The sequence below is a fragment of the Pygocentrus nattereri genome, chromosome 28 (assembly GCF_015220715.1).
Source record: "Pygocentrus nattereri isolate fPygNat1 chromosome 28, fPygNat1.pri, whole genome shotgun sequence".
Lineage (NCBI taxonomy): Eukaryota > Metazoa > Chordata > Actinopteri > Characiformes > Serrasalmidae > Pygocentrus > Pygocentrus nattereri.
The window spans coordinates 24,426,136-24,453,621 of NC_051238.1; the positions used below are offsets into that span (position 1 = coordinate 24,426,136).

At 39.2% G+C, this 27,486-nt stretch overlaps 1 protein-coding gene across 3 annotated transcripts in view; it reads left to right on the forward strand.

Moving 5' to 3' along the window:
* The window catches only part of grid2 (glutamate receptor, ionotropic, delta 2), a 652,613-nt gene that overhangs the window by 503,211 nt on the left and 121,916 nt on the right, over positions 1-27,486 (forward strand). For all 3 annotated transcript variants that reach the window (XR_001858518.2, XM_017712845.2, XM_017712844.2), the window contains exons 10-11: positions 4,851-5,048; positions 12,555-12,867. Coding sequence is in view for 2 of the 3 variants with exons in the window: in XM_017712845.2 (XP_017568334.1) it covers positions 4,851-5,048; positions 12,555-12,867 (511 nt within the window). In the remaining variant the exon portion in view is untranslated. The remainder of the gene's footprint in view (positions 1-4,850; positions 5,049-12,554; positions 12,868-27,486) is intronic.

The following is a 27,486-nucleotide window of genomic DNA, read 5'->3' on the forward strand; positions in this document are numbered from 1 at the left end:
TCCAGTCGGCCTAACTGCATGTCTTTGGACTGTGGGAGGAAATCGATGACAGACATGGGGAGAACATGCAAACTCATTCCCAGGAGAGCATGTGTTCAGTTTCATTTTCAGTTAGAAAATCAACAGAACGTGTCACTTGACTGGGGATGTTCATATGACTGTCAAGACATCATTAGATTTTTTTTTGCATTTTAATGTTTTTAATATTAGAATATTGGAGCATCCTTAAACTTTGATTTTTACTGAAAGCTTTCTGTTTTTTTTTAATCATATGAGATGAACCTATTGTAACCAACTATTTGTTTTTCTTGTGCTCATTCATGTTGGATCTGAATATTTGACAGATGTTTCTATTCAAAAAGTACAAGAAGAGCTGAGGGTTTGATAAACTTCAGTCTGTAAACTAGATCAGGTCACCACTTCTCCATCTCTGCAACTTTGTGATCAATTGTGCTTTTCATTATTTCTGTCCTTTGCACCACTAGCTGCTCCCCAGCCTTTGGCTGTAATGCTAACTCTGTGTTGGCCAGCTTCATTGATTGAAAGCTAAATTAAAGCTGGCCTTCATTTTAGGTTTAAATATAAGGGAACAGTGAAATCCTGCTTTTGTCCTACCAGGCATCATTAAGCACTAGATTTTAGAGTAAGATCAGATTCAGGTTTGGACTCTTTGGCTGGTGTAGATGGGGATTTTTTTTTTTTTCGGGGTTGTTTGTTTGCAGCTCTATCATTGATTGATTATGCACAAGCAGTTTTTGCAGTGATCATTGTCCAAGTGCTATTTTTGATCACTGGGACAATCTTATTGATGAAGGGGCAGGGGGAATTTACATGTACTTTAGCTTTAAAATGTACTGATTGTAGTTGATTGTGTAGCACTCAAACACTGATTGTGGACCGTGTCGCAGAGCATTGTTTGACTCTTTGCCAGAAGCTCTTCTTCCAGCTGGGGAGAATTTGTCATGCCCAGAGTTTACAGTACACTGCTATGCGTAATTTTGCTGTTTGACTGGAATGGAAACTTATAGATTGTCTTCCACACAAAATTACTTCAAAATAAGAATTGATTTTCATAGCTGTGGAGGAAATAATGATGCTCCTGCCACAATTCTCAGAACTTGTCTTCTTTTGAATCTTTTTCTTTTTTCACTCATCTGAAATCCAGTGTAGAATATAGAAGTAATTCAGAACCAATGTTCCTTAGAAGTGTTCACAGGCAGTCAGTAAACCTCCACTTTTTTCAGAGAAAGCTTTCTCTCTGGATGACCTTCAGAGAGTCTCCTGAGCCAGTCGAGCAGCCAGCGACAGTGTTTGTAGACCTTTTACGGAACACGATCAGGCCCAAGGGTCAAACTTGTTCCAAACCACATCATCCCTAGCCCTCAGAAAGCTGGCATGGTTTTTGGTTTTAGTAATCCGCCGAGACTGTATATCTCCATCTGTCTAGCTTGCTCAGTCAATGCAGATGGTGTCTAGCTCCCTCCATGGAGGAGGGTGTTACTCACAGCTTTTTTTTTTTTTTTTTATTCATCGCTGCTCGTGCGATTTTACTCCTAAAATCCTCGGTAGTAACTAACATTTCTTAAGTTCACCAAATCCTCTAAAGGAGAAGTGAATTCTTTGATGTGAACACTGTAAAAACCCAAATCCTTCTCAGAACATTAAGGCTCTCAGAGTCTGTTAAAATGGACCTTAAATGAATAATGTATGAATGACAATTCACATCAAGAGCAGAGTTAACTAATGTTTTTATAAATGGGAACCTTTAAATAGAACGGAGAAAAGAATGGTTCATTCACTTCCTTTGCTTTTATTAAGTTTTAAATGTTCAACTTTGCTTCACTTCTGGTTCTGTTCATTTCTCGCAAGATTCACAAACAGTACAAAGTGAAAGCATTCTAAGTGAACTTACTGCTAAAGTCTTCATCAAAACTTTTGAGCTTTTTTCTAGCAGCAGCAACATTCCCCATGCAAACACAAAATAATTTATACTGTCTGGTAATTCATTGAAGCACTCCTGATCTGTATGGTTATAGACGAATAAGAAGGTACTGCTATTCCTTTTACACTGTGCTGTGGCAGTCTGACCAAATATATTTTCTGAGGGTTTTTTTGGTGAATAATAATTGCCCTATTATATACACACACACACACACACACACACACACACACACACACACACACACACACACACACACACACACACTATATTGCCAAAAGTGTTCTGTCACCCATCCAAATCATTGAATTCAGGTGTTCCAATCACTTCCATGGCCACGGGTGTATAAAACCAAGCATCTAGGCATGAATGGGAAATTTCCTCACTACTAAATATTCCACAGTCAACTGTCAATGGGATTATAACAAAGTGGAAGCGACTGGGAACGACAGCAACTCAGCCACAAAGTGGTCGGCCACGTAAAACGATGATGCTGAGGCAGGCCTTCTTGTCCAACATCAGTGAGTACAACCTCACAAATGTGCTTCTGGAAGATTGGTCAAAAATTCCCATGAACACACTCCTGAACCTTGTGGAAAGCCTTCCCAGAAGAGTTGAAGCTGTTATAGCTGCAAAGGGTGGGCTGACATGGGTGGGCTGACAAGGGTGGGCTTAACCCTATGGATTAAGAATAGGATGTCACAAATTCATATGTGAGTGAAGGCAGACAAGCGAATACTTTTGGCAATATATTGTGTGTGTGTGTGTGTGTGTGTGTATATATATATATATATATATATATATATATATATATATATATAAAATATAATCATCTGTGTCTGGGGGATGTGCATGCGTACTTAAGTACTTGGTGAACCATACGTCTTGCTGGTGTTTGAACACTGAAACCACTATTCGGGTACTCGGTCCATTTCATCACAGGAAGATGGAGAAAATATACAGTTGAATGAAACGCTGCTTTTATGTTTTAACAGGACTGTAAAATGTTTTTGTTCATTTTTGTGAGCAAGTATGTATATTACACTGTGACACTTGGGAACGTGAATGCCTGAATGTGACGCATTACCCTAGGGTGTGTTGTTAAAGATGTGATGGCCAACTACTCTAGCTGACATTTGTTAGGTCCAGAAATATACTTTCTCTGACTGTCTAACACATTAGCACATCATAAACTGGAGAAAAATCCCTCAAATAAGACGATGAGTATTCATCCAGTATTGCACCAGTTTGCTGTCATTGCAACTCATGTGAAGAGGCTCTTTTATCTGTCAGTTTCAGTCTTTTAACACGAGTGCTATAACCTAAAAGAGTAAATCTGGAGCCATGCGTCCTTTTGTTTAGCTGTTTTATTCTTAACTTGCAGTTAACCAGTTACCTGTCAATTAACTCTTCTAGGTAACCTGATCTAGTTTACAGACTGAAGTTTATCAAACCCTCAGCTCTTCTTGTACTTTTTGAATAGAAAAATCTCAAATATTCAGATCCAACATGAATGAGCACAAGAAAAAAAATGGTTGGTTACAAGAGGTTCATCTCATATGATTAAAAAAGCTAGAAATACACTCTCATATCAAAATCAGATGGAATGCACATTTCAAGTAATAATGTACTTATGCTACCTGCAACAGCTGATTGTGAATATGAGCAGTGCAGAGCAAAGGCTATAAACTTTGCACACAATGCGCCAAAACATCTAATCGTTCTAATATGAAAATGATCGTCAGACTTCATTTAGATTCACATTCTCACCTAAACAGGCAAGACATTTTGAGTTAGCTGTTTTTGTACTATTAGGGTTGTACCAGCGGATTCAGATGTGAATGGGTGTTAGAGAGGAACACAGAAGGAAAGTAGTAGTGAAGTAAATTTTTCCATAATGTGATTTTGAGTGAAGTTGTTAGTAATTTGTAATGGATTACTTTCTTGAGTAATTTACCCCAACACTACCTATTATTGATTCACTAAAGTGTTTTTAATAAACTACAGTGCAAAGCATATCACAGTCACAATATCTAGCAATATATTCGCAGTACTAATACTAAAGGCCAAGACAGATAGAGTAACAGAAAAAATGACAACACTGTATTTATTTTAGAAATTGTCTGTGTGCTTACAGTCTGTTTTACCCAAAACAATGACTTAGTACTTTGAAATTTGGACCTCGTACTAAACCATTAGAGACTATATAAGACAGTGTTACCAAAGAAGAACATAGGCGTTATATACCCGTAACAAGTGCTGAATCTTCTGAAAGAATACTAATGAATTACCATGCTACCTGCATATAATACAACTGTTAAAAGCTTGCACTGAACTTTGCGGTTGAACTAAATTATGGAAACAGGGTCATATGCAGCCTGTCCAGGTATGTCTGATTGAGTTTATTACCACGAAAGATCTAAGATATGCATGTTCTCTGAGACGTTTGATCCGTCCAGTCCCCAGGTTATATTATGTCCGTAACTCAACTCCCACCACAACAAAAGCAGCACGGATTCCTTTGCCTTCATTACTGTTGATTGGAAGTGACATAGCAGTAATGCCCTCATGACTTTGCTCAGAATAACGTCAGAGCTCATAAAACCAGGATAAAGTGAAGTGACATTAAGCCTTTAGGTTTCCTATACCAGCCTTACCTCATGCTGCAAATAAAGTCAAATTATGAGCTCTGACTACAGAGTGGTGGACAGTTTTGTTCTGATTTAGTTACTGGCATGTGCAAAGCTTTTCCGACATGTGTGCTCTTCTGATAAACCTGACTGTCATGCTGTGTTGACTGTCATGCAAGTTAATGTTCTGTGACTGAAATGCTGTTACATCTACAACATGTACAACGTCTGTCTGAAATATTGCACTATGTTCTAAAAGTTTTTGCCATTGTTCTCTGCAGGAGGAGCCGTTTGTCATGGTGTCAGAGAATGTGCTGGGGAAGCCCAAGAAGTACCAAGGATTCTCTATCGATGTCCTCGATGCTCTGGCTAACTACCTAGGCTTCAAGTATGAGATCTATGTGGCTCCTGATCACAAATATGGCAGCCAGCAAGCTGATGGCACTTGGAATGGTCTTATTGGAGAGCTGGTCTTTAAGGTGAGATGTTGTTCATCATGTCAACACTACACCTGGGAAACATTTTGGTTTGATTTGACTTGGGGTAGCTTTAGTCACCAGATTAGAGGACAAGAAAACGGAACAAAAGATGGTTTATTGGGTGGTTGAAAAGTTGATAGTGCTCATTTTATCAAAAAATAAAATACAGAAATATAGCTATGGGATAAAAGATATGAAAAAAATGACACAATGCAGAAGATATGGAAATTTTATCTTGCAGATGACTTTTCATAATGAAGTCATGTGTGAACAATGTGTTGTATCAAAGAATAAGAGCTGCTAATTTGGCTCTCTAGTGGAAACTGTGAATGTGTTGCGTGCAACTTTGTAAGTTGGTTAGGGTAAGTTGTGCAGAAAGTATGTTGCAGGTAATTCACAGAATAAGAGCATATAATGATTATATGTACTCAGCCTTAAAAATAAAAGTGCAGAAAGATCTTGAAGTGAAAACAAAAAGGGCTGCTATCGTTTTCAATGGATGGTGCTTTAAAGAGCTGTTCTTTAAATTATAGTGCAAATAGCCTTCCTATGGTTCTATACTTTCATATACTATCAAAAGTCAAGAACCTCTTAGGAATCTTTATTTTTATGAATGTACTCTCCAAAAAGTGATTCATTGGTGAGTGACAACATCTCAAAAGTAGACAGTATATCAAATAATTCTTATAATGAGATCATTGTAAGATATTATACGATTATTCAACCAATTTCTAGAAATTAAACTTTAAATAAATTTGACTTTGTTATGTGAAATGGCCTTAATACACTGCTGGATAGTTTCACCTGGTCAAGCACATATTTATTTGTATACTTTTAGAATAATAGTTTGGAAAACAGAATAAAAATAGTTTTTCTCACATAGTTTGTAATAGTTTTAATTAATCTCTTCAGAAATATTCAACATATTGACTACATGTATGATGCGTTCACCTGCTAGAATGAATATTTTTGTACTATATATGTTGTGAATAACAAAATATCCAAAGCAGGATTGACAAATACTATATATTTGTTCGATTTGCAGTACATCAATAAAGGCCTGCACAGATTTACTGAATGCAAATACTCTAAAATGCTCAGAGACAATGAACCCAGTGCTGGGGCCTTTTTTCACAGCCTGGCAAACCAAAAAGGGGAAAAAATTTCAGCAGTCAGAGGTCAGTCAAGCATTTTCAGGGCCATTACCCAGCACCCCATGCTGCTTTCCATTCCAAAGCTCTTTACAGTACCCCTACATGCATCTATCCCCTCGGCTCCCCCCACAGCGAGCCTGCCTCTCAAGTGGATGGCCAGGGGAACGGATTCATGAGCTGGACCACAGCTTATCATTTCCACAGAGATAGACCAAACAGTGGAAAAATCGAAGAGTTCTAATCCACTCCCCTGCACCTCTGGTGCCACATTGTTTTGTGAAAATTTCAAATATATATGTGCTTCCATTATACATCAGCCTTTTATGTTTTTTTTTATTGAAATATTGCATTCCTGTTTAGACTGGGGCTTGATTTGCTCTGTTCATGGAGTGTGTTGTTTGTTATCAGTAAAGAAAAGAGCATTTTTGAGAGAATAGATAGTGGCCTCAAAGAAAATTGTGTTGATTTGAGTGTGACTTATATGTAGGGCTGCAACAACTTATCACATAATTGTAATTACTTGATGTAAAAAACACTTTATTAAAACCCACCTGTTCAGTGAAACACGACGCATGACACATTATGGTGATGCATATTGTTAGTGCTGTTATATGGAGTCCTGTACAAGCGTCAGCTAGCACCTTTCATTTATTTAACTTCCAGTCAAAACAGCCAGATATGAAACGATCTCTTGGTATTTTTTTAAATGTTTAAAAGTTATAGGGAAAATTAGGCTCCTAACGTCCATGCAAGACCTAGTATCCCACCAAACCTGTCACCATCAGATCAACAGCACTCAATCCTTCCATTGTGAGAAGACAACTCAACACTGTGAGTCTGTGAGGACGTGCAGCTGCCAAGAAGCTGTTACTGAGAAAAGGGAATAGACAAAGAAGAAGAAAATTTGCTGATCAGACAAAGACGCTGCTGACCTCCCCAGAGTCCAGACCTCAACTTCACTGAAAATGTTTGGGATTACTTGGAATAAGTTGAAAAACTTTAGACTGAACTTTGGAGGTGTGGAAGAAAGATGCTAAAAATATATAATGTTATAAATAATGGCCAGTTTAACTGGAAAGTGGCCAGTTTAACTGGAAAGTGGAAGAATTCTGAAATCTGAAATGCTGTGCATCCGTTATTGTAAGTCCATTTTTATGCTTTTAAAAACGCTGCTCAGTGATCAGTATTATCAGTAGATTACTCAGTTACTAATGTAAGCAATAGTGACAACCCTGTTTACGACAAGCTGGTACATACAAGCATGTAGGCCTGTAATAATACAACATATCCTATAGTGCTGTTTAATACAAGCCCCTCAGTTCAGTACACACAGGAACCAAACAACATGTTCAACAGACTGTATCAAATAATAAACTCATTTAAAACCTGATCATATTGAATGAGGTTTAATAGAAAAGAAGCCCACAAAGAAGGCGTGCACTGCTTTCTCTGAAAATATTGCTTCCTGCATACCTCAAAATCAAGAGCAGGGAGGAAAGCACACTTATAAGTGAATATTAATTCGATATTAGGCTGATATGTTGTTAAAACATGTTGTAGTTTTATAAGGTTGAATGCACTTATAGAATGTTATCTTATATCTTATAGAATGTTATGTTATCTTATAGAATGTTATCTTATATCTTATAGAATGTTATGTTATCTTATAAAATGTTATCTTATATCTTATAGAATGTTATCTTATATCTTATAGAATGTTATGTTATCTTATAGAATGTTATCTTATATCTTATAGAATGTTATGTTATCTTATAGAATGTTATCTTATATCTTATAGAATGTTATCTTATATCTTATAGAATGTTATGTTATCTTATAGAATGTTATCTTATATCTTATAGAATGTTATGTTATCTTATAAAATGTTATCTTATATCTTATAGAATGTTATGTTATCTTATAGAATGTTATCTTATATCTTATAGAATGTTATGTTATCTTATAGAATGTTTCCAATAGAAAATGCAAACATTAACAAAATGCAGATTTTCAGTCACGTCTTATTTTTTGCTGTATCAAAAGTTGTATCAACACAAAACACTGCCTTTTTTTGTGAATTGTTACATACCTACATACCTTACATACAGCTGAAACAGCTAGCTAATTGGAATCAGCAGAGAAGTAGTGAGATGTTACTACTCAGACTGAAGCATATGAGGGAATATATGCTAAGCGAAACTGTCTCTGCTGCTTGAGACACACACACACACACACACACACACACACACACTGGTATTCCCTCATGCTGGGCCTGCATGCTAAAAGCGCCATGTCCATGTATAGTTTTAATATGCCGCATAAATGACCATTTCTGGCCATTTAAGCATTTTGTTTCCCTAGTAGACCGTGAAATTAGCAGGTTTAGTCAGCTGTGAATTAATTGTGTGTGGAGGGGTAAAATAACATCAGCCTGCACTGCTTACATTATATGAGAAAAGCCCCCACTTTATGTTTTTTTTTTCACAAGCTTGAGAGAGAAAGTAATTTGTTAGTGATAGGTCTGAGCCAATTTACAAAATCATTATGTTTTTGCAGCGTGGAGCAGATGTCTACAGATGTGCTTGCTGAGCTCAGGAGAAAAAGTGTACAGTATTCTAGTTCTGCATACCGCGTATCTTGACGCTATGACAGAAGCAATTCGGTGAAAGTTTCTTTAACGCTAACAGTGGCCTACATCTCAGAGCAGATGTGCTCAGAAAGCCAGTGAAATGAGGTGCGTTAATGCGAGACAGTAGAAGGGTATATTCTGTGGTTTGAATAATATGGTCTTCTTGTCATTGTATTTCAAATTCAGCAATAGAGGTGTCTGCACTTACAAGTAGGATTGGCACAATACCAGAGTTTTAAGGTGCTCGAGATCAAAGCCGTGCTAAGGGTTTTTGCATATAGTTCTAATAAAATGAACCAAACTGAGTTCTGTTAACGTGAACCTCAAAGGGAACCAACTACAAGTGACCTGTATTCACAGTGGAGGCAAAGTTTAAAAGTGTTCTCTTTTTTTTTGGGTCCTTTTTAGCATTGAGGAGATCTTAGACCAGTTGTTCACATTAGAGCTCATTTAGATCTCAGACTCTACCTGGGAAACATTTTGGGTTTTGTTGTTTATCATACACCTTTGATGCCATGGGAAAATGCTTCAGCTCCAAACGTGCTAAGATATTAATGTCCTAAGCTTTTAAGGGCCCTTTGTTCATGGAATCATTTTTTTTTTGCATTGAACGTTGTATTTATTACACTGTATATTATTTTATTAAAGCAGTAAGCCTCTCCGGTCTACGTTACAGTGACAGGTAGGGGGTTTTAGCTGCTTTCACACTGAACACAGCTTAATCGTGTCTGAATGGTTCACACTTTCATATTGTTTATTCGCATTATGTTCCGTGTGTTACGGTTTTTACAGTTAACGACTTCCGTCAAAATCGAATTCAATGCAGTTGCTTACATGACTGACTTTGCTGGTTTTAAAAGGGAAGAAGAACATAAAAAAATCTGCAGTTTCTTACAAATTATGGTGGTCTGGCTCCAGTGACAGTGGTGATGGCTCTGTGATATTTGCGTTTGATCCATCACTGCTTGCATCATTTATAACTCCACCCATACACCCAAGTCCGGTATGTTTCGTCCTCCAGCAAGAAAATAAGTAAATTCAGAATGGGTGCTCAGGTGTGGTATGGGTCACTTGGCAGAACGCAAGATCGTGGATGGGCAATTGTACTGCGAGCAACTGTAATGGCTAGTGCCCTTAAATTTAAGACTTTTTAAAAAATAAGTTAAACACAAAAAATTCAGTTACGGTTTAATTAGCATCTCTCACTTTTAATGTCAGTGTCTTTTATCACTATACAACTCTGTAGCCCCTTAAAATGCCAAGGCTGTATAAGTGTTATTAATGAAATTATTAAAATATGACTGTTGTTCATTCAGTATTGTGTAAATGGAAAATGCGTTAAATTGACAGTTTCTAAGATCACAAAACCTTTCACCTGCATGTTTTGGCTATGTCACACTCTTTATACAAGAGGTTCTTCAGAGGTTCTATAGTAGTTCTCTGTAGAACCGTGACAGCTTACAAAACCCTTTGAATATTTAAATGATGGCTTTGCAGGATTACAGGTTGCATGACCACAGTCTAACCTAAATAGGTAGAAGGGTCCGTATAACTGCTACGGTGTTGTATAATAGCTGTAGTACTGTCTTGTTGCAATCTATAATACTTGTATTTTATTAGTATCCTGTAGTTTTTAGTAATTTTCTGAATGTACTCTAGGGTTATTAATTATAGCAAGTACTATACAGTTACTAAGTAGATCTTTTTCATAAAATAGTGCTTCCAAATGAGTTGTTTTACATTAGACTTACTATTTGTATCATACTAAGGTAGGTTACTCTCACAAAGTAGAATCAGGTTTTCCTGCTAATGTAAATAACAAAGAAACCTAATCTCAATGCTGAATCGCTCCGTTCTCTCGAAATAAAGTGGGCTAATTCCATATTAGAGAAATTGATGGCGCCGGTGGCACTTGTGCCATGACTAGGCATTAGCGTAGGGGCGCAGGGAGCGGATGGGACTGAACAAAGAGGTCTTCTGGATTTTCCTCTTCTCTAAATGTGGCAATGCAGGCTAATGGGAGTCAGCCAGGTGAGACTCGACACTGGCCCAATGATAATGAAAACGGACACTTGCACGCACGCTGGCCTCTAATGCTTCTTGACAGGGGCTCTCACCAGGCCCTATAGGTGCACTCCTTTTCCTTCCACTCCCCTCCCCGTCTGCGTGCCTGGTAACGGAGAAAGTTCCAGGACTAGGGAAAAAAAAAAAAGAGGACGCTGTTATGCACCCGAGAGCTCGAGAAACAATTTCCATTCAGCAGCTGACAATACAGCCTCTAGCTAAAGTATAGGCCGTGCTTTTTTCCTCTCCTCATGTTTGTTTGTTTGCTTGCTTTTCAATCTGATATTCTGTTATTTATTGTGGTGGCGGGAAATAAGGAGTGCCGCGCCTTGACACATCTCCTGATTTGACATCATGGAAATATGAATGATTGTAATCATAAAGGAAAAAGCAAACATCACAGGGATGGGAAGGGGATGCAATTTACCCTGATTACACTTTTAATGCCTTGCAGTGACACAGTGTCAGCGACCGTGTTCTTCTGCAGTCTAGTCTGAGTTTCTAAAGAGCTCCTTTGACTGCGTCTTAGCTGAACTAGCTTTTTTCTGAATGCGTGGAAGTGAGTGTTACTCAGGCCTAGTCTCAGCTTTTCACAGCATTACAGAGATATATATTTACAAAATTGATAATTAACGGTTCTAAAACCTGATTGCATGAGATGCATTTGAAGCTGTCCACACACATGAATTAAATGCTTTATTAATGCTAATGTTATTAAAACCATTATTCTGTCCATGAACTTGACTGATTCTGCCGTTGAATCTTTTTGTCTAATCATTAATCATATGATCTCTCAGTGCTGCTGTTGCATTTATTTGATATGTGAAGAACATGGTATAGTAAAAATGTGTGCATTTGTATTTAATGTGTCCTGTATTTGTGATCTCTGATTCCACACACTGATATATTTCACTACAGCCTACATGCACACGCTGTAACAGTTCTGGCAGCAGATTTAAATGAGAATAAGGGGTCATCGCCAAATTCTTATGTTGGACTACCAGTGAAACGTTCAGTTCAGCATCGTTAATAGTATTGAAACTCTTTGACCTTCTTTTGACCCTGATCTTGCTTGGCATGCTGTTAACAAACTGTAGATGGCTTAGAGGGTCTATAGAAAATCCTTAACATTGTAGAAGCAATTGTGAGGTTAATCCTTCATTGAGTTAATGTGTTATTAATATGTCACCTTTGTTAACTTTCATTTTAAATTGTCACAAATTCGCTTTGTTTTAAATATTTTAAGATTCTAAAACTTTGTTCACTGTGATCTCCACTTTATTTTCAATATGTGCTTTTATCAGTAGTTTTAAAAATAAAACTATGAAATCATTGTTTTGCTCAAATTTACTTTCCATATCAAGGAAGACGAACATGATGCTGATTGTTGTAAAGTATACCCAAAGTATTGGCAAATCAGCTGTTTAACGTTAACAAAACCCATGCTGGTATTTTTTTCCTATGTAATTTAGAAAGAAACGAAGAAAATCTCATTTCAGAAGGCAATTTATCTCTAAACTAAAGAGCAGTGTACGTACATGAGTCTGAGTGTAAATTCATGGGTACATGTGTGGAAATGTCTCTATGAATGTAATAATATCGCTGCATTTCCCTGCTGCCTGTGTAAACCTGAATGCGGTTGTTTTTGTGCTCCTGCAGAGAGCGGATGTTGGCCTTTCGGCGCTGACCATCACCCCTGAGCGCGAGAGCGTGGTCGACTTCACCACCCGCTATATGGACTACTCGGTGGGCGTGCTGCTGAAGAAGGCTGAGCGTACCATGGACATGTTCGCCTGCCTGGCCCCCTTTGACCTCTCGCTGTGGGCCTGCATTGCAGGCACTGTGCTGTTGGTGGGCACGCTGGTGTACCTGCTGAACTGGCTCAACCCACCCAGATTGCCCATGGGCTCTGTCTCCTCCACCACACTCTACAACTCCATGTGGTTTGTTTACGGCTCCTTCGTGCAGCAAGGTGAGTGGACCACCTCGACTGATCTGTTGCTTTGTGTGTGGGTGGAGAGGTAGATGAGCGCTTGTTTTATGATGGTACAGTAATTTTACATTGACTTTGGTGGACAGCTTTGTACTATTAATTAATAATGTCTTTAATTGTCTGCAGTGCAGTAGTTTATCTATTGTATTTTGTATGGAACATTGAGCATTTTATGTGTAACGTTTGGGAGCGATGAGTAGGCAGACGCAAATGCGGAGATAAGCGAGATTTATTCGGGGCAAATCCATACTCACGGTCAAGACGGTCCAGGGTCAGGGAGCCAACACGGAGAAAAGGAGGGACAGACATAATGCAAATGCACACAGGGTTAGACACACAACAGAGAACTAAAATTACAACAGAGGCTAGAAGAACAAACAGCACACAATTCAAACAGCACGGGAATACAATACAAAGACCAGCCAGGGACTAGGAAAAATACAGGGCTTAAATAGAACAGGGATAACAAGGGATAACAGGACACAGGTGGAAATCACAGGTGGTTGGAATCAGGGGCAGGGACTGAAAACAAGGGGGTAGGACCGGGAAGAAACAAAACAAAAGCACATGACAGGACTAAAACCAAAACAAAAGCACATGGATGACTGGGAGGGGCCAGTCGTGAGCCTAAATTGCTATGAACATCGTTTTGCAGGCACTCTAGTGGCCATTCCACAGCCTGAAATTGACGTTGATATTTTTAAATTAATATTTTATAAAATATTTCCCCAGTATCTTAACTAGGATACTGTTGGCTCTCTGACTGAAATTCAGATTCTTTGTTGAGCTGCTAGTGAGCAATGAGATGTGAAAGAGGCAGGGTATAATCCACACCTCTCCACAAAGATGGTCGTGTGAAGATCACACAGACAATAAAACCTGCAGCTTTCTTCATACCCAAAAATTCTGTGCAACAGCCAAAAAATAGCATTCGTAAAAAATTAAAACACTTTTGTAAATGTTGTCTTACTTGCTCACCTGCAAAGACAAAAATCCAGTCCACTTATGCTGTGAATAAAATACATTTCCATCTAAATCAGCATCATTGAAGAAAGAAATGCATAGTTCCTCCTTCAAAAGAGGCACAAATTGCATTTGATAGCTGCTATGAAAAGGGGTTAATTATGCCTCACATTTGCATTGAGTCTAATAGAGTGAAGTCAGCATATGGACTTTATTTACCTCAACATTAAATGCAGTTGCAATTAATGACATATTTTTAGTTTGTAGGTGATTAGCCCCTTTTGTTTATGTTTCTTACACTGTGTGGTGCAAAAAAAAAGCTCTATAATGGCTGGCCTAATGGCACATTGCTTTTACTTTGCACACAGCTATATTAATCTATTTTAAGTATCAACTGTATGCTTATGTTTACTCTAAGGCTTGAGTTAAGTGGTTCAGTAGTTTTCTAGCTATGCTAAAGCTTCAGCCTGTGGTTTCTCCACAGCATCAAACAGAAAGTTTTGGGTTCAAAAATGAGTTTTCATATAAAATCTGAAAAAAACCTTAAAATGAAGTAATATGTCGATATGCATGTACTTGCATGCCACTGTTCTGGGAGATTACTGAAAAAAGAATTACCCAAGAAAGACAGTGAAGAAGAGCTGGGTAGTAGGCATGAAAGGGGGCAGAAAAAAGCTTCATATGTGTGGATTTTGTGGAGTGAAAGGAAAATTTGTGATGGGAGAAGGAGAGATGGAGATTGAGAGACAAGTTTGAACTGGAGTTCAAATTGAGAGCTGAAGTTTGAGCTGGAGTTGAGTTAGTTTAGCACTCTTCAGATTTCAGCAAAGTCAAAACTGAAAGCTAGAGATATCAGAAAGAGGGAGAGAAAAGAGAAGAGTTTGATGCAATGGTTTAAACTGTGAGAAGCATTGAAAGGAAAAAGCTAACAAGGCTATAGGTTGGAGCAACATGGCCTTATTGTTGAAACCAATTCATTTTGAAAAATATTTTGAGATGCTGATCTGTGGGAGGTGTAATTTCGGAAAACAAACGTGGACATCTTATCTCAGAATCAGTAAATTGTCTATCTCCATCCACTAATGACGATAATGATACATGCTAATTGCTCTCTTACATTCTGTGCTATCCGTCTTCAATTTCGCAATCTTTGCCTTTTTAAAATGCAGTCACTTTGGCAAAATGCAGTTCATTAATGCATCCCCAAGTTTCAATAAAAACAATAGAGCAATTTGTTCGGTCTTTGAGTAATGGGTAAATGGGGCTGATTGCAGTCAATTTAATCTGATAAGACAAGATCAGCTAAAGCGCGCACACCAGACAAGCCATAAGGACGCACACACACACACACACACACACGCAACCCACAGAATGCCCAAGCGCACTTATAGCACACTTTAAATTTTGCTGCAATCCTTTGGCCATTTCCCAAACTCCCTGATCATTTCACCCGAAGTCCTGTTGGGAGAGAAATTGATTTTGAGGTTCTAAGTGCTCTGAAGCAGTTCAGATGGAAAGCGTCAATGTTGGATGAGCAAGGTGCTGCATCCCCACCTTGTCGGCTCATAAAAAAGAAGTAGAAAAAAAATGCATTCATGATTTGTGTTTCTATTTAATATATATTTTTTATTCTGCTATTTTTTTATACATGGTGCACTGGTCGACCAAATAAGCCCCACTCCCTGATATGACTTTGGGGAGAGATGTACGTGGGTCGAATGTTGTAGGTTGAGTGTCTTTCTCTCTTCTCTTGCTCTTTTTTTTTTTTTTTTTTTTTTGATGACTCACTTTCGTTTGCAGTGACTCACCCAGACCCCTGTCTCTCCTCCATGCCTTCTCTTGACATTTCAATAACTCTGTCTTTTAAACAAACAATTATCTTCCTTGTCTGCGGCGGGTCCTCCTCTGACAGACTTCAAATGTCACATAAATGTTTTGGAGTACATGTTTCAGCTGTCCTTCCTGGAACAGGGGGCTTTTTTTGCCTTCAGCTCTGTTGATCATTTAGAAGCTAAGCTTAAAAGGGACTGGCTGTATCTTTACATTTGGGACTGTAACTTGGTTGATAAAGAGCTGTTATCTTGTAACCTATATGCTCTGTTTCAGTACAAGTTCAGTATTTCAGCAAAAAGAGTCATTAGCACACATTTTAGTGTTTACGGTAAAAGGCAATGGCAGAAAATACCTCAAAGGAGCACATTTTACTGGGCAAAATAAACACTAATGGACCTGAAGGCCCATTTAAAGCAAACAAAAAAATAGTTCATGCGGTAACAAGTAAATGAATACACTTTATTCAGCCTAAATAAATACTTTGATTGATTAATTCTTTTGTCAATGTAATATTTTGAGTTGATAAAAACCAGTAGACTTGCTTGTCTGTCGACATTTTTATTGCAAGCTTGTTCTGAGGAGTTTAGAGATGCTTGTGATTGGCTTAGAGGCCGTTCTGTCATTACCAAACAATCTCCCACTTTAACAACTTACAGAAGTCACTGGTAGTTTCTTGTCTGTATTGTTGTTGTCGATACAAACCTTGCAATTTCTTGACATCAGCCGCCACTTACATTGTCTTAAATTTTCATGATGAACAGGTGAATTAAATTAGTCCCAAATTGCTTGGAGAAAATCATTTCTCCATTAATGTTCATTAAGAGCCAGAAGCCAGAAACACCTTTTCTCCTGTAATGTTACCTATGGAGATTTTGTTCTGACAGCAGCAGTATTTACAGTTCTGTGACCATTGTTCTCAGCGCTGTCAGTAGGCGGCTTTAATTTGTGTTGATATATATATATATATATATATATATATATGGTTTCACTGTATTTGCTGGATGGTGTATTTCGTCTTCTGATTGGCTACCAAGCAAGGGAAATAACAACAAGAAAAAAATATGTCGAAAATTGGCCACTGAACATTGCTCTGTGTACACTGTAATCCAATAGGTGGGCAATAGATATGACTGCGGTTGTAGTGTAGGTCAGAGCTGGGGTTTCAGAAGGATATACCACAAGTGGCTTTCGTCAGAAAGCTGTACAACTGTAATTTAATATGGAATTTGAAGTTTGTTGAAATCTCAGTTGTAACGATATTTAAGTTCAGACACAAATTGCCATCAAGGTATCTACAGTGACACATTCAGTCTTAAGGGCTTAACCACTTGTGGCTTGTACGAAGTCAAGCAAGTACCATCCGTCTGTTAATCTGAATACTCCAGTATTTTATTTTTTTATGCATTTGTATGATGCCTTTGGTTACAACGCTCACGGTAATTTGCTGTACTCAAAGCCCATTCGTTCATAGCTTCAACCTGCTCCCTGGCTTCTATTGAAAGTCTGTTTCGAGTCAACAGTGTTTCTATTCTTTTCGAAGTATTTTCTACTGTTTTGTCCACGATAATTATGTGCTGCAAATGCAGCCGACAGAGATGTAGTTTTAAAAAAAATCACTCCTAAAGCTAAAGGGATGCTCTTACTCTTTAGCTTGCAGAGCCTTTTCATGCCATGCAAACAAACCTTTTAGACACAGAGGATCTTGCGAAAAATCCCTTTTTTCATTGGCTTTGCAGTTGTTAAATAAAATGGGTAAAACATGTAATTAATGCCTGGACCCCAAATGCCTTAATCTTACTGAATGGGCCACTTTAATTAACAAAGAAAAGACTGTTTGAGTCAAGTGAATGTGTTCAGTCTTCAGTTTAAAGGTCAAACAGGCTTCTGGGGGGAAACTCATGGTGGCAGATTTATCAGAGCCATTAGCACATGTTGAAATTATTAGTGCATTCAGACCAGTAGCGCTCTCTCTGACTCACTCTCTCTCAGTGCGGAAACAAATCACTCATTCTACAGCTCAAACATCAGTCAGCTTAATGAGCAGGGCTGTTTTTGCTCATTTTTAACAGTGGTTTTTGGTGTTATGAGATGTGTGAGATTAGACGCATTTCTCAGTGCAGTGCTGTCCTGCGGTCCTCACATCTGCTATTTTCCATCAGTCTTCAGACAATGATAAATAAAAGCAAAGAGTAAAAGGTTTCTCCTGTGCCAGACGGGTTCATTTTACAGTACTTGTGTTTACCATCAGTGGCCTTTTCATATTACCGGCATTTATTATTATTATTATTACCGGCATTTTGGCTGACGCTCTTATCCAGAGCGACTTACAATTTGATCATTTTACACAAATGGCCTGACTGCATGTCTTTGGACTGTGGGAGGAAACCGGAGAACCCGGAGGAAACCCACGCAGACACGGGGAGAACATGCAGACTCCACACAGAGAGGACCCCGGTCGCCCGGCTGGGGAATCGAACCCAGACCCTCCTTGCTGTGAGGCGACAGCGCTACCCACCACGCCACCGTGCCGCTCATACTTAAGTGTGGTTCTAAAGAAGAGAAACACTGGATATGCAGTCAAAATATACGGACGCTCCTGATTAGAGCTTGGAAATGGAATCAATCAATTAATCCTAAACCAATTTGAAATGAAAATGGAAAAAAACCCAGTTATCTCTGTCCTTTTACATAGGCTGTATGTTAGCACATGTAATAAAGTAGTGGTATTGAAAGCTGTTAGACCCATCAGTTGCATATCCATTGGATATTGATCAGAATGTCCACAGTTACTGTTTGTGAATCCATAAGTTACTCCACTAATATAGGTGGCTGTGATCCAAATGAGTCCAAATGCTAATGCATTTATTTAGACTTATTTATGTATATGCTTGCTGGCGGCTAAATTCTCCTATTATGGCAGTTAATAAAAGTACAGTCACAGTCATGTGAGAGTAGCAGAAACACAGAGGTCATTCAGAGCCGTTGTCTACTTACAGGTCGTAATTACTGAATGTGCCATAGAAATCTTTTACACTGATTGAAGTCACACAGGACGTGAATCCCAAAACATTTCAGGGTTTGGAGGTAAATACCAACATAGGAGCATGCTACATGAAATTAAAAAAGAATTGTGAAGATGTATGACAGTCATTCATAGTGGTTTTATGTCAAATGCACCAATTTTGAGAAACCTTGAGAATCCCAGTGGTGGTGATAGGAATCAGATAATCTAAGATAAAAGCTTGCTCACAAATATTTTTACATAAAATGGTTATGAACACAAGGTCTAATGTCTGAGACATTGTTTTACGATAGTTTTAGATCAAATTTTTGCCTAAAACATTTTCAGAATTCATTTGTGCCGTGTAGGGCATTGTGAGGCAAATTGTGAGGCAAAATAGTCCCCAAAGAAAATGTATTTTTTTAATGATTTGCCACTGCTTCACGATCATGCAGGCAGATGTAGATTCACTGGTCATTTCGACTGGTAAATAAAATGGCTATATTGTGACCCCATCAGCACCACTGTAAAGAAATCCAAATCAGTATGTTTCTCTGCAATGCCCCATTTAACATCAAACCAATCTGACGGTGTGTCCACTGCACACACATTCATCATCCAAAGTTTTGCCCACATTCATTTTCAAAGGGGAGAAGCAGAAAAATGAGCGAGAGATGGTAGAACTCTACTCTGACTGGCACGAACATCACTAGTGGCATGGTGAGAAAAGTTGAGCTGACTTCAACTTTGTGCAAACAAAACACATCAGCCAAGCACCGTTGACCAATCAGGCAAAAGCTATTGTCCATTGTCCGTGAATAACAAGGATATACCAACCTAGTTTCATCTGAATGACATGAAACGAAAGTTAATAACAGGTGTGTCTGGGTTCCCCGTTCTATATGATCCAAAACAAATACAAAGACAAAAGTAAAAGTAAGACTGCATGGCATATAATCTCTGACACTGTTAGTTAAAGGACAGCACTGAATCTCAGTTATAGCAGACCACAGCCCTATTTGGACAGGATTAGTTTTACATGGCTAGGTTTGGGTGATGTTATTTTGACTGCTGTTTCTCAGTGAATTTAGTCCTATCTAAATATGCCATGTGAGACTTTATTACCAACTGTGTGTTCCCACTTCAGTAAAGATTACAGCACCTTTCGCTTTCTGGAAAATGAGCTGTAGAAATAACCCCAGGTTATATTAATCCAGTGCAGATTGACATCGGTAGAAATGCTATCATATTCTGTGGAAATATTTCAGTGTAAAATGCTTTTTTAAGTATTTTTTCAACTGCCAACAAGCGCTCGTGATATCGCTGTTGTAACAAAGCCATATATTTCAAGTAATTTTAGACCAATTCCGGTGGTTCTTTCTTCACACAGTGTCAATCTGGTATTTTCAAGTTCTGATTTTCCATTGTTATTAAAAAAAATAGTAGCATCTGCATTATGTGAACATTTTGAACCACTATTATTTTAGGAGTTGAGTAAATGACTCTCTTAATGAAGCTGATTAAGAGAATGCCAAGACTATGCGAAGCAACTTGGAAGGGTAGTTTTGATTAGTTATGCTTTTTTGGGCACTGTATTATTTAATATGCACCATTTTTCTTCAGTTACTATTCTCAAATGTAGAAAATAGTGAGAATACCTATAAAGTAAGAGTACCAATACTTTTAAGTGGTGGTGTATTTGATTAACTGAGTCTGAAATGAGGCTGTGGTTCATGCTAAATGAAAGATTTGACAGCTCAAGGTCGTATTTATTAACCTATGGCAGTGTTACCAGTCAGAGTCGCGGAAGTGTTTTAATATGTTTAGGATGGCTGAGTTTTCAGAGATGACTGCTTCATGACTCTTTAATTAGTGATGATGTTGACAGGAACACAGTCCACATAGTACGTATAGAGAGAGAGAGAGAGAGAGAGAGAGAGAGAGGTGGACAGGAGGCAGGAGGGTAATTAAAGTGAAGGGTCAGTGGAAAGGGACAAATGGAGGATTTAAGGAAGGAAAGGTCACAGTGGTGAAATGACATGTCTCTGGGCCGCTGGCGCATAAGACATGTTCTCTTGTTGTGACACACAGACAGCCAGGAATACACACATGTGCTCCAGTCTCAGTGCCAGAACTTAATTAAAGGGACATCGAAAAAACACAGAGCGGCCAGGGCCATAAGTGGGGTGCAGTATATTCACTATCCTTCACTTCAGCTGAATTCAGTTCCAGATTGGTTACATAACGTTTTTTGCAATGGGCATTGTCACAAAGCAGCTTAGATAAAATCTGGGCCCAAGCCCCAAATGAACAAGCCAAAAACTCCCTAAGAGCAAGAGAAAGAATCTCGGAGAGAAGCCAAGATACAAAACACAAAAAGGGAACCTTTGGTAACCTTTTTCCTTTAGTAGCAGAACAGTACCTCAATAAGATGCATGAGATCTAGTCACTGTTACTAACTAGTGAGTGTTACTGTCACTGACTATTGTTAGAGGTCTATCAGAGTAAAACATGTATGAAAACCAGTCACTCTTACTGACTGCGAACAGTGCTACAGTGTTTTTGTTACAGTCACTGTTACTGAAATAGATCTACAATGACAGTGAATAGACATGCAGGTGGCTCCCTGGTGGATGAACTGGTCCAGGGGGCAGGCAAGGAAGGGCACCCGATCAGAGAATATGTTGTGATAGCATCAGACCTGACAGGATTGGTTCAGCATGGCAAAGAAACACACAGACAATTACTTCTGTTTGGGGTGGCTGGGGGTGTAACATTAAAAAAAAGTCAAATTCATGGTAATAAATGCATGATAGATTTACACAAAGATCTACGTGCTTACAAAACACATACGTGGCTTTCTAAACTGCTGTCATGCTGTCATGCTTATGTTGAGTTTGTCTCATGAGGAGTGCTGTTTGTGGTTCACTGTTTTGGGGCTTATCACAGTCTCCACAATACGAGAGAATTTGAATCTTGACAGAATGTCATATTCGCTTTTATATTGGTACATATCAAAACAATAGCTTGCACAGCTGATTGACAGTTATGACACTACTGTTGCTAAGCAACAGGTAGACGCACAGCCAGAAACAGCCGCAGTGTGAACCTTCAAGAAAAAAAGACTGCAGCGTGCCTGCGTTTTTTTTTCCCTTTTATGTAATTTATCATGGTGATAATAGCATGTCATCATATTGCCCACTCCTACCTCTCTCACACTCTCTCATGCACTCACATACACCCAACACAGAATCGCAGTGAGTACCAGAGCCACAGGTTTCTATCAGCGCTTTCATCTCCGCTCTCCAGCACCCCTCTCCCTCGTTGCTTTCATCCCTCTCTTCACACTTCTCTCCCCTCGTTCCTCCTCTTCTCCGCCAGCGTTTGAAATCTGAAAAGCACAACGCTCTGACGTTGTAGATTTTTCTCCTTTTTTTCCCACTTCGTCATCCCTCGCTCTGGATTTGCGCTGAGGAGGGACCTTCCTAATGGCTTTGAAGAAGCCTTTTTTTAGTCCTGACACTTAGAGGGAAAAAATGTGACCGAACATGCTGATTTTTTTTTTTCTTTCTTTTTTTCCTCCCGGCCTTTTTGCCTTATCGCTGACACACAGAGACCTCGGTGCCAGGGATTCACAGCGAGCATTTCCTCTGCCTGCTATTAGCTTTAATCTGTTCAGCCACGGGCCAGACACACTAACACAGCCGCCCTGACTCGGAGGCCTGTTCTCCCCTTGTTTGGGCTGCCGTCTGGACGGTGGAAGAAAAGGAGTGGGGAGCCACATAGGTAGTACAGTCCCAGATGACCCTTCAGTGAAACAAAGCAGGACATATGAAGGGACATGGCGGGAGCAGCAGCAATACCCTGTTGCAACCGTTGACCTTGAAGCTTGGTATGCTGTATGCCCACAGACCTGCTCCTATTTCTTCCATACTCAAGAGAACTGACCTCTTCATGCACGGCCCACAAATGCATTCATTCTTAGAGACTGTTGTGAAATTAAACAAGTTTTCTAAGCACTTGCAAAACTCCCATCCACCCTAATGATACATTGTAGGCAAAAACCCTTTCAAAACATGTCACTGCTGCTTTATGCTTTCAAAGAAACATTGGATTTCCAGTTTAAAGTTATGCACTACTGAGCTACAATACGTTGTTGGAGCTAATCAAAGCTATGCATGTTAAAAAGGAAAGAAACATTGGATTTCATACTATATTAACTTTAGGTCCAATAATCAACCAAATAACGGCATGTTTGAGTAATGATGTGATTCAATTTTTAAGGATTTGTTTTATGCTCAGTATTGCTGTATGACACATCACAATGTATTATAATTAATCATTTTTACTTCAAAAGAAAATTTTGTTTACACTGACTTTAATATTTTTTACTGATGCAAAACATAATTCTGAAGTAAACAGAACTATGAAGTAGTATCATCGATAAAGACTTCCTCCTGCATTTACATATTTAGCAAATGCCCCTAACCAGAGCAAATGTAGCATTAGGAGTCTTGCCACAGGACCAAGACCTTGAAAGAAAAGAAGACTTCATAGACTAATCAGTGGATTTCAGTATTTTATGAGACTATGGGCTAAATACATAAACACACTACTACTTTTTTCGCCCAACATATTGCCATTCTGTATTGCGTTGATTCTTTTTTTCCATTTACCTGTAAAAAGCATTAGTGGGGTCAGGTTCCATTGTTGGCCATTTACCTCTGACTCTAAACATAATTTTAGCTCATCCCAAAGCAGTTAAATGGTGCTTCATCACTCCAAAGAACTACAGTTCCACTGTTCCACAATCCAGTGTTGAGGAGTTTGTAACACTCTAGCAGAGTTTAGTTTTGCATGTGATGATTCAACTGATCAAGAGCATCTCATTCACTGCCACTATATGACTGCATTTCAGCACCTGTAACAGCAACGGGTGCATGTAAAAGTAGCTGAATCTGCTAACTGGACTTTGTATCTGGATACTTAAATGGACAAATACACATAGTTTATCTACTTGACAGAGTTTGAAGAAATCGCAGCGTTCCTAGAGTTCTGAGTTCCTTATACTAAATATGGTCCTTTGTTGTCCTTTTCCATTGACAGACATTGGTAGGGTGTGTGTATATATATATATATATATATATAAGTGGCGTAGAACCTTTCCATGCATGTGGAGGTTCTTCATGGTAAATGTATAGGGGTATTTGGTGTAGACATTTTCCATTATGTGGAGGTTCTTTAATCTTTAAAAAGTTTAAGAATCATCCATTGAAAGGTTCTTTGGGGAACCAAAGGTGGTTCTTCTATGACATAGCTCCAAAGAGTCCATTCTGGCACCTTTATTTTTGAGACTGCGTGTGGTGGGTGTACCTGGCAAAATGGCAAATGAGTGCAAGTACAGGATATTCTTACCTAATAAACTTGTAAGCTTGTGCGTTTTGTTTGTATGGATGCTCCTGTTTGTGTTTCTTGTCTGCTTTAGTTGTACGAGATCTTTTTGAGTTCCGTGCTCTGTTGTCTCATTTTGCCTTGAATTTCTTTCCCTGGACTTTAACTTCAGTTTCATCATCGTTACTTGTCTTTCCTCTGTGCAGTTGTGGAGAGGCATGGAGTGTTTTGAGGTACTAGTGCATAATTGAGCAGCGAGTGATCAGATCTTTGTAGAGTGAGTGTGGGAGTGAGATTAGTGTGTAATTTTGGAGCTTGCTGAGAGTAGCCACTGGGATCCAGCTGAGCGAATCAAAGGGGGAATGGAAGAGGCGTCGCTGCGTATCCGAGCAGACCCGGCTACCACACTCGTACTGATACAATCTACCATGGGGGGGCATGCATACACTTCCACACAAATGATCAGTGAACAGAGATCAGAAAAAAACACACTCACGCACAGTGTGAAAGACACAGATAAATCCCATATGCTCAGGCAAAACACGCCCCACCACACAGCTAGCCACACAAACAGCAAGGGGACTTCAATTTCTAGCCTCCAGCTAAAGCTTTGGATACACTGCACAACTTTTAAAATCCTAACACATTATGAAAAGATTGGGTATCTCAGAGTTTAGTGATTTATGTCGTTTTTTGTGGCAAAAAAATTCTTGCAACTCATCACTAAACTAAAGTCAACAGCCATAGCAAAAAGAAGGTAGATGGAGGTGCAAGACCCTTTTTTAGCACTTTTCCCTGGCTGTTGATATGAGTTATTGATCGGTATACACCACTAGATTATATCCAGATTGCAGCTGAAGAACTCAGAAGTGTTTAATACACTTCCACTTGCCTAAAACTGGTTTTTATTTTCAGTGCCAACTGACACCAGCTTGGCTGGCCAGAAGTCTAAATGCTACATGGACAAACATGGACCCTTTTGGATTGGATTAGTTTATCTGGTGGATGCCAGTCATAAATGCTTTACACGTCTCTTCAGTTATAAACATCCTGACATGTACTTGTCTCTCACCTATTACTGTAACAGTGGTGTCAGATTTAATACAGCTTCAAATAATGAGATTGTTATTATAGAAAAAGCTTCATTCTGATGGACAGACTACACTTTGATTGGGTAGCATGTTGGTTTGGACAGCAAGTATACTAGCTAGTGTAACAGCTAGACTAGTTGAAGTCATCAGCTGATAAAGCTGAAGTTTTAGAAAGTTACAGATTACGTTCCTTCAAAGCTTAGCACTTATATTGCGCCTGCTTTATTTTAAATGCTGAATTTGCTGTATGTAGCATGTAGTCTTGAAGTTTTCTATAACAAAAGACAAGACTAAACTGTCATTCTCTCCTAAAGACTTGATTCTGGTGTCAACTCAGACCTTCTTGTGAACATCTCTACACACAAACAGCAAACCCACCTTCCCAGACCCACACACATGATTGAGGAAGTTGTATTTCATACCGATGTTGTTACTCAGCTCATGGTCAGGAGGGAGAGATGAGTGTGGTGACTAAAGCTTCGCCCATACATTGGGACCCTTAGGAAGGCCATTCACTAGATTACCCATTTCCAGCCTCCCTTCGGCCTTCTCTTCTCATTAGACTAGCCTGATGGGTGAAAGACCCCTCAGAGTATACTCCGTGATTACTGCTGACACTCACAGCCTGCACCGCTTCCCAGCATGCACTGCAGGGCTGCTGACCTTACCGAAGCAGCCGGAGCACAAGAAACGTGGCGGCAGTGGGCGAATTGGTTTCACCTGTCACAGCACGCGCCACTGAACTAGTCTTCAGGCCTGACGTCTTGTTTGTTTCATCTAATGGGGGAGCGAGTGGCACGTCAGAAAGTGTAGTGATGTGAAAAAAAGAGGCATAATTAGTTGTTTTTGCCTTCACTTCCCGACAAAGGGACGCCATCGTCAGAGGGAAAGGTCAATATTACTTTGCTGCCATGCCAACAGTAGCGCTTTTGGTTTCCCTAAAAAGAGTTTGAAAGCTGTTCGGCTAAGCGAGTTTAAGAACACGCAAAGGACACAGCATTTTACATTATAGTCATGAGGTTTTAATAATTCAAGTATAGACTGCTCTCATATTCCACTGCGCAGCATTTAATTAAAGGCCTGCCTCCGAGCTCTTAATATGTCCATACACTACTTAATTAAATTATCCATCAGTGCAGTTACGCACTTTCTCTTGATCCAGTGTGTTGGAAAATCACACTTACTTGAAGCTAAGTTTGATCATTACAAACATGCTTATTTGCTTTCCAGATCAAGAATGAAAGCATGGAAGCATGTGGTCTTAAACTATTAATGTAACTGTTTCTTTTAATGCAGTTTTCTGTACTTGTTTTGACATCTCTGTACATCACTGGGCTAATGAGTGGAGCAATTTGGTAGGAAGCTGTGGACGCGAAGTACATCAGGCATGTGCCTGACTGACATACTGTGTCAAATACCAAATCCTCAGATATACAGAAAGCAGCCTGCAAGTGCTGTAATGTCTAAAATTGACTGAAGTCATTTGCTCATTGACTCAGACAGCTCTACAACTTGTGGTGGTAGCCTGGATTGGATTCCAGACACTGGACTTTCAGAAAACTCGTTGTGCACTTTATTAGAAACGCCTCTCTTGTGCTTCCCTCACTGGTCACTTTAATAAAAGCCCTCCCCATGTTTGTACTCATTGGCCACTTTATTAGAAACGCCTCTCTTGTGCTTCCCTCACTGGTCACTTTAATAAAAACCCTCCCCATGTTTGTACTCATTGGCCACTTTATTAGAAACGCCTCTCTTGTGCTTCCCTCACTGGTCACTTTAATAAAAGCCCTCCCCATGTTTGTACTCATTGGCCACTTTATTAGAAACGCCTCTCTTGTACTTCCCTCACTGGTCACTTTAATAAAAACCCTCCCCATGCTTGTACTCATTGGCCACTTTATTAGAAACCCCTCTCTTAAATTTCCGTTTACTGTTCACTTTATGAAGACATTATACCTTATATCTTTTATACAGTTGTATGCAAAAGTTTGAACACCCCTGGTGAATGGCATGCTTTCTTGATGAAAAAGTAACGTTATCCCATCATTTACAGGGAACAAACTTATAAAATTCTGCATTCAAATTTTGGAGCACAGTATCTATTTATTTATTTCATATATTTGGAAACAAAGCCCGGATAGCTCAGTCAGTAGAGCTTCAGGTTTGTAATCTGAGGGCCCTGTTCGGGCGAGCAAGCAGGTTGTTTGTGGGGCAGTCGTGGGCTGGCGGTTAGGGAACCAGCCCTGTGACCAGAAGGACCGCCGGTTTGATCCCCTCGGCTGACAGTCCATGACTGAAGTGCCCTTGACCAGGGCATCT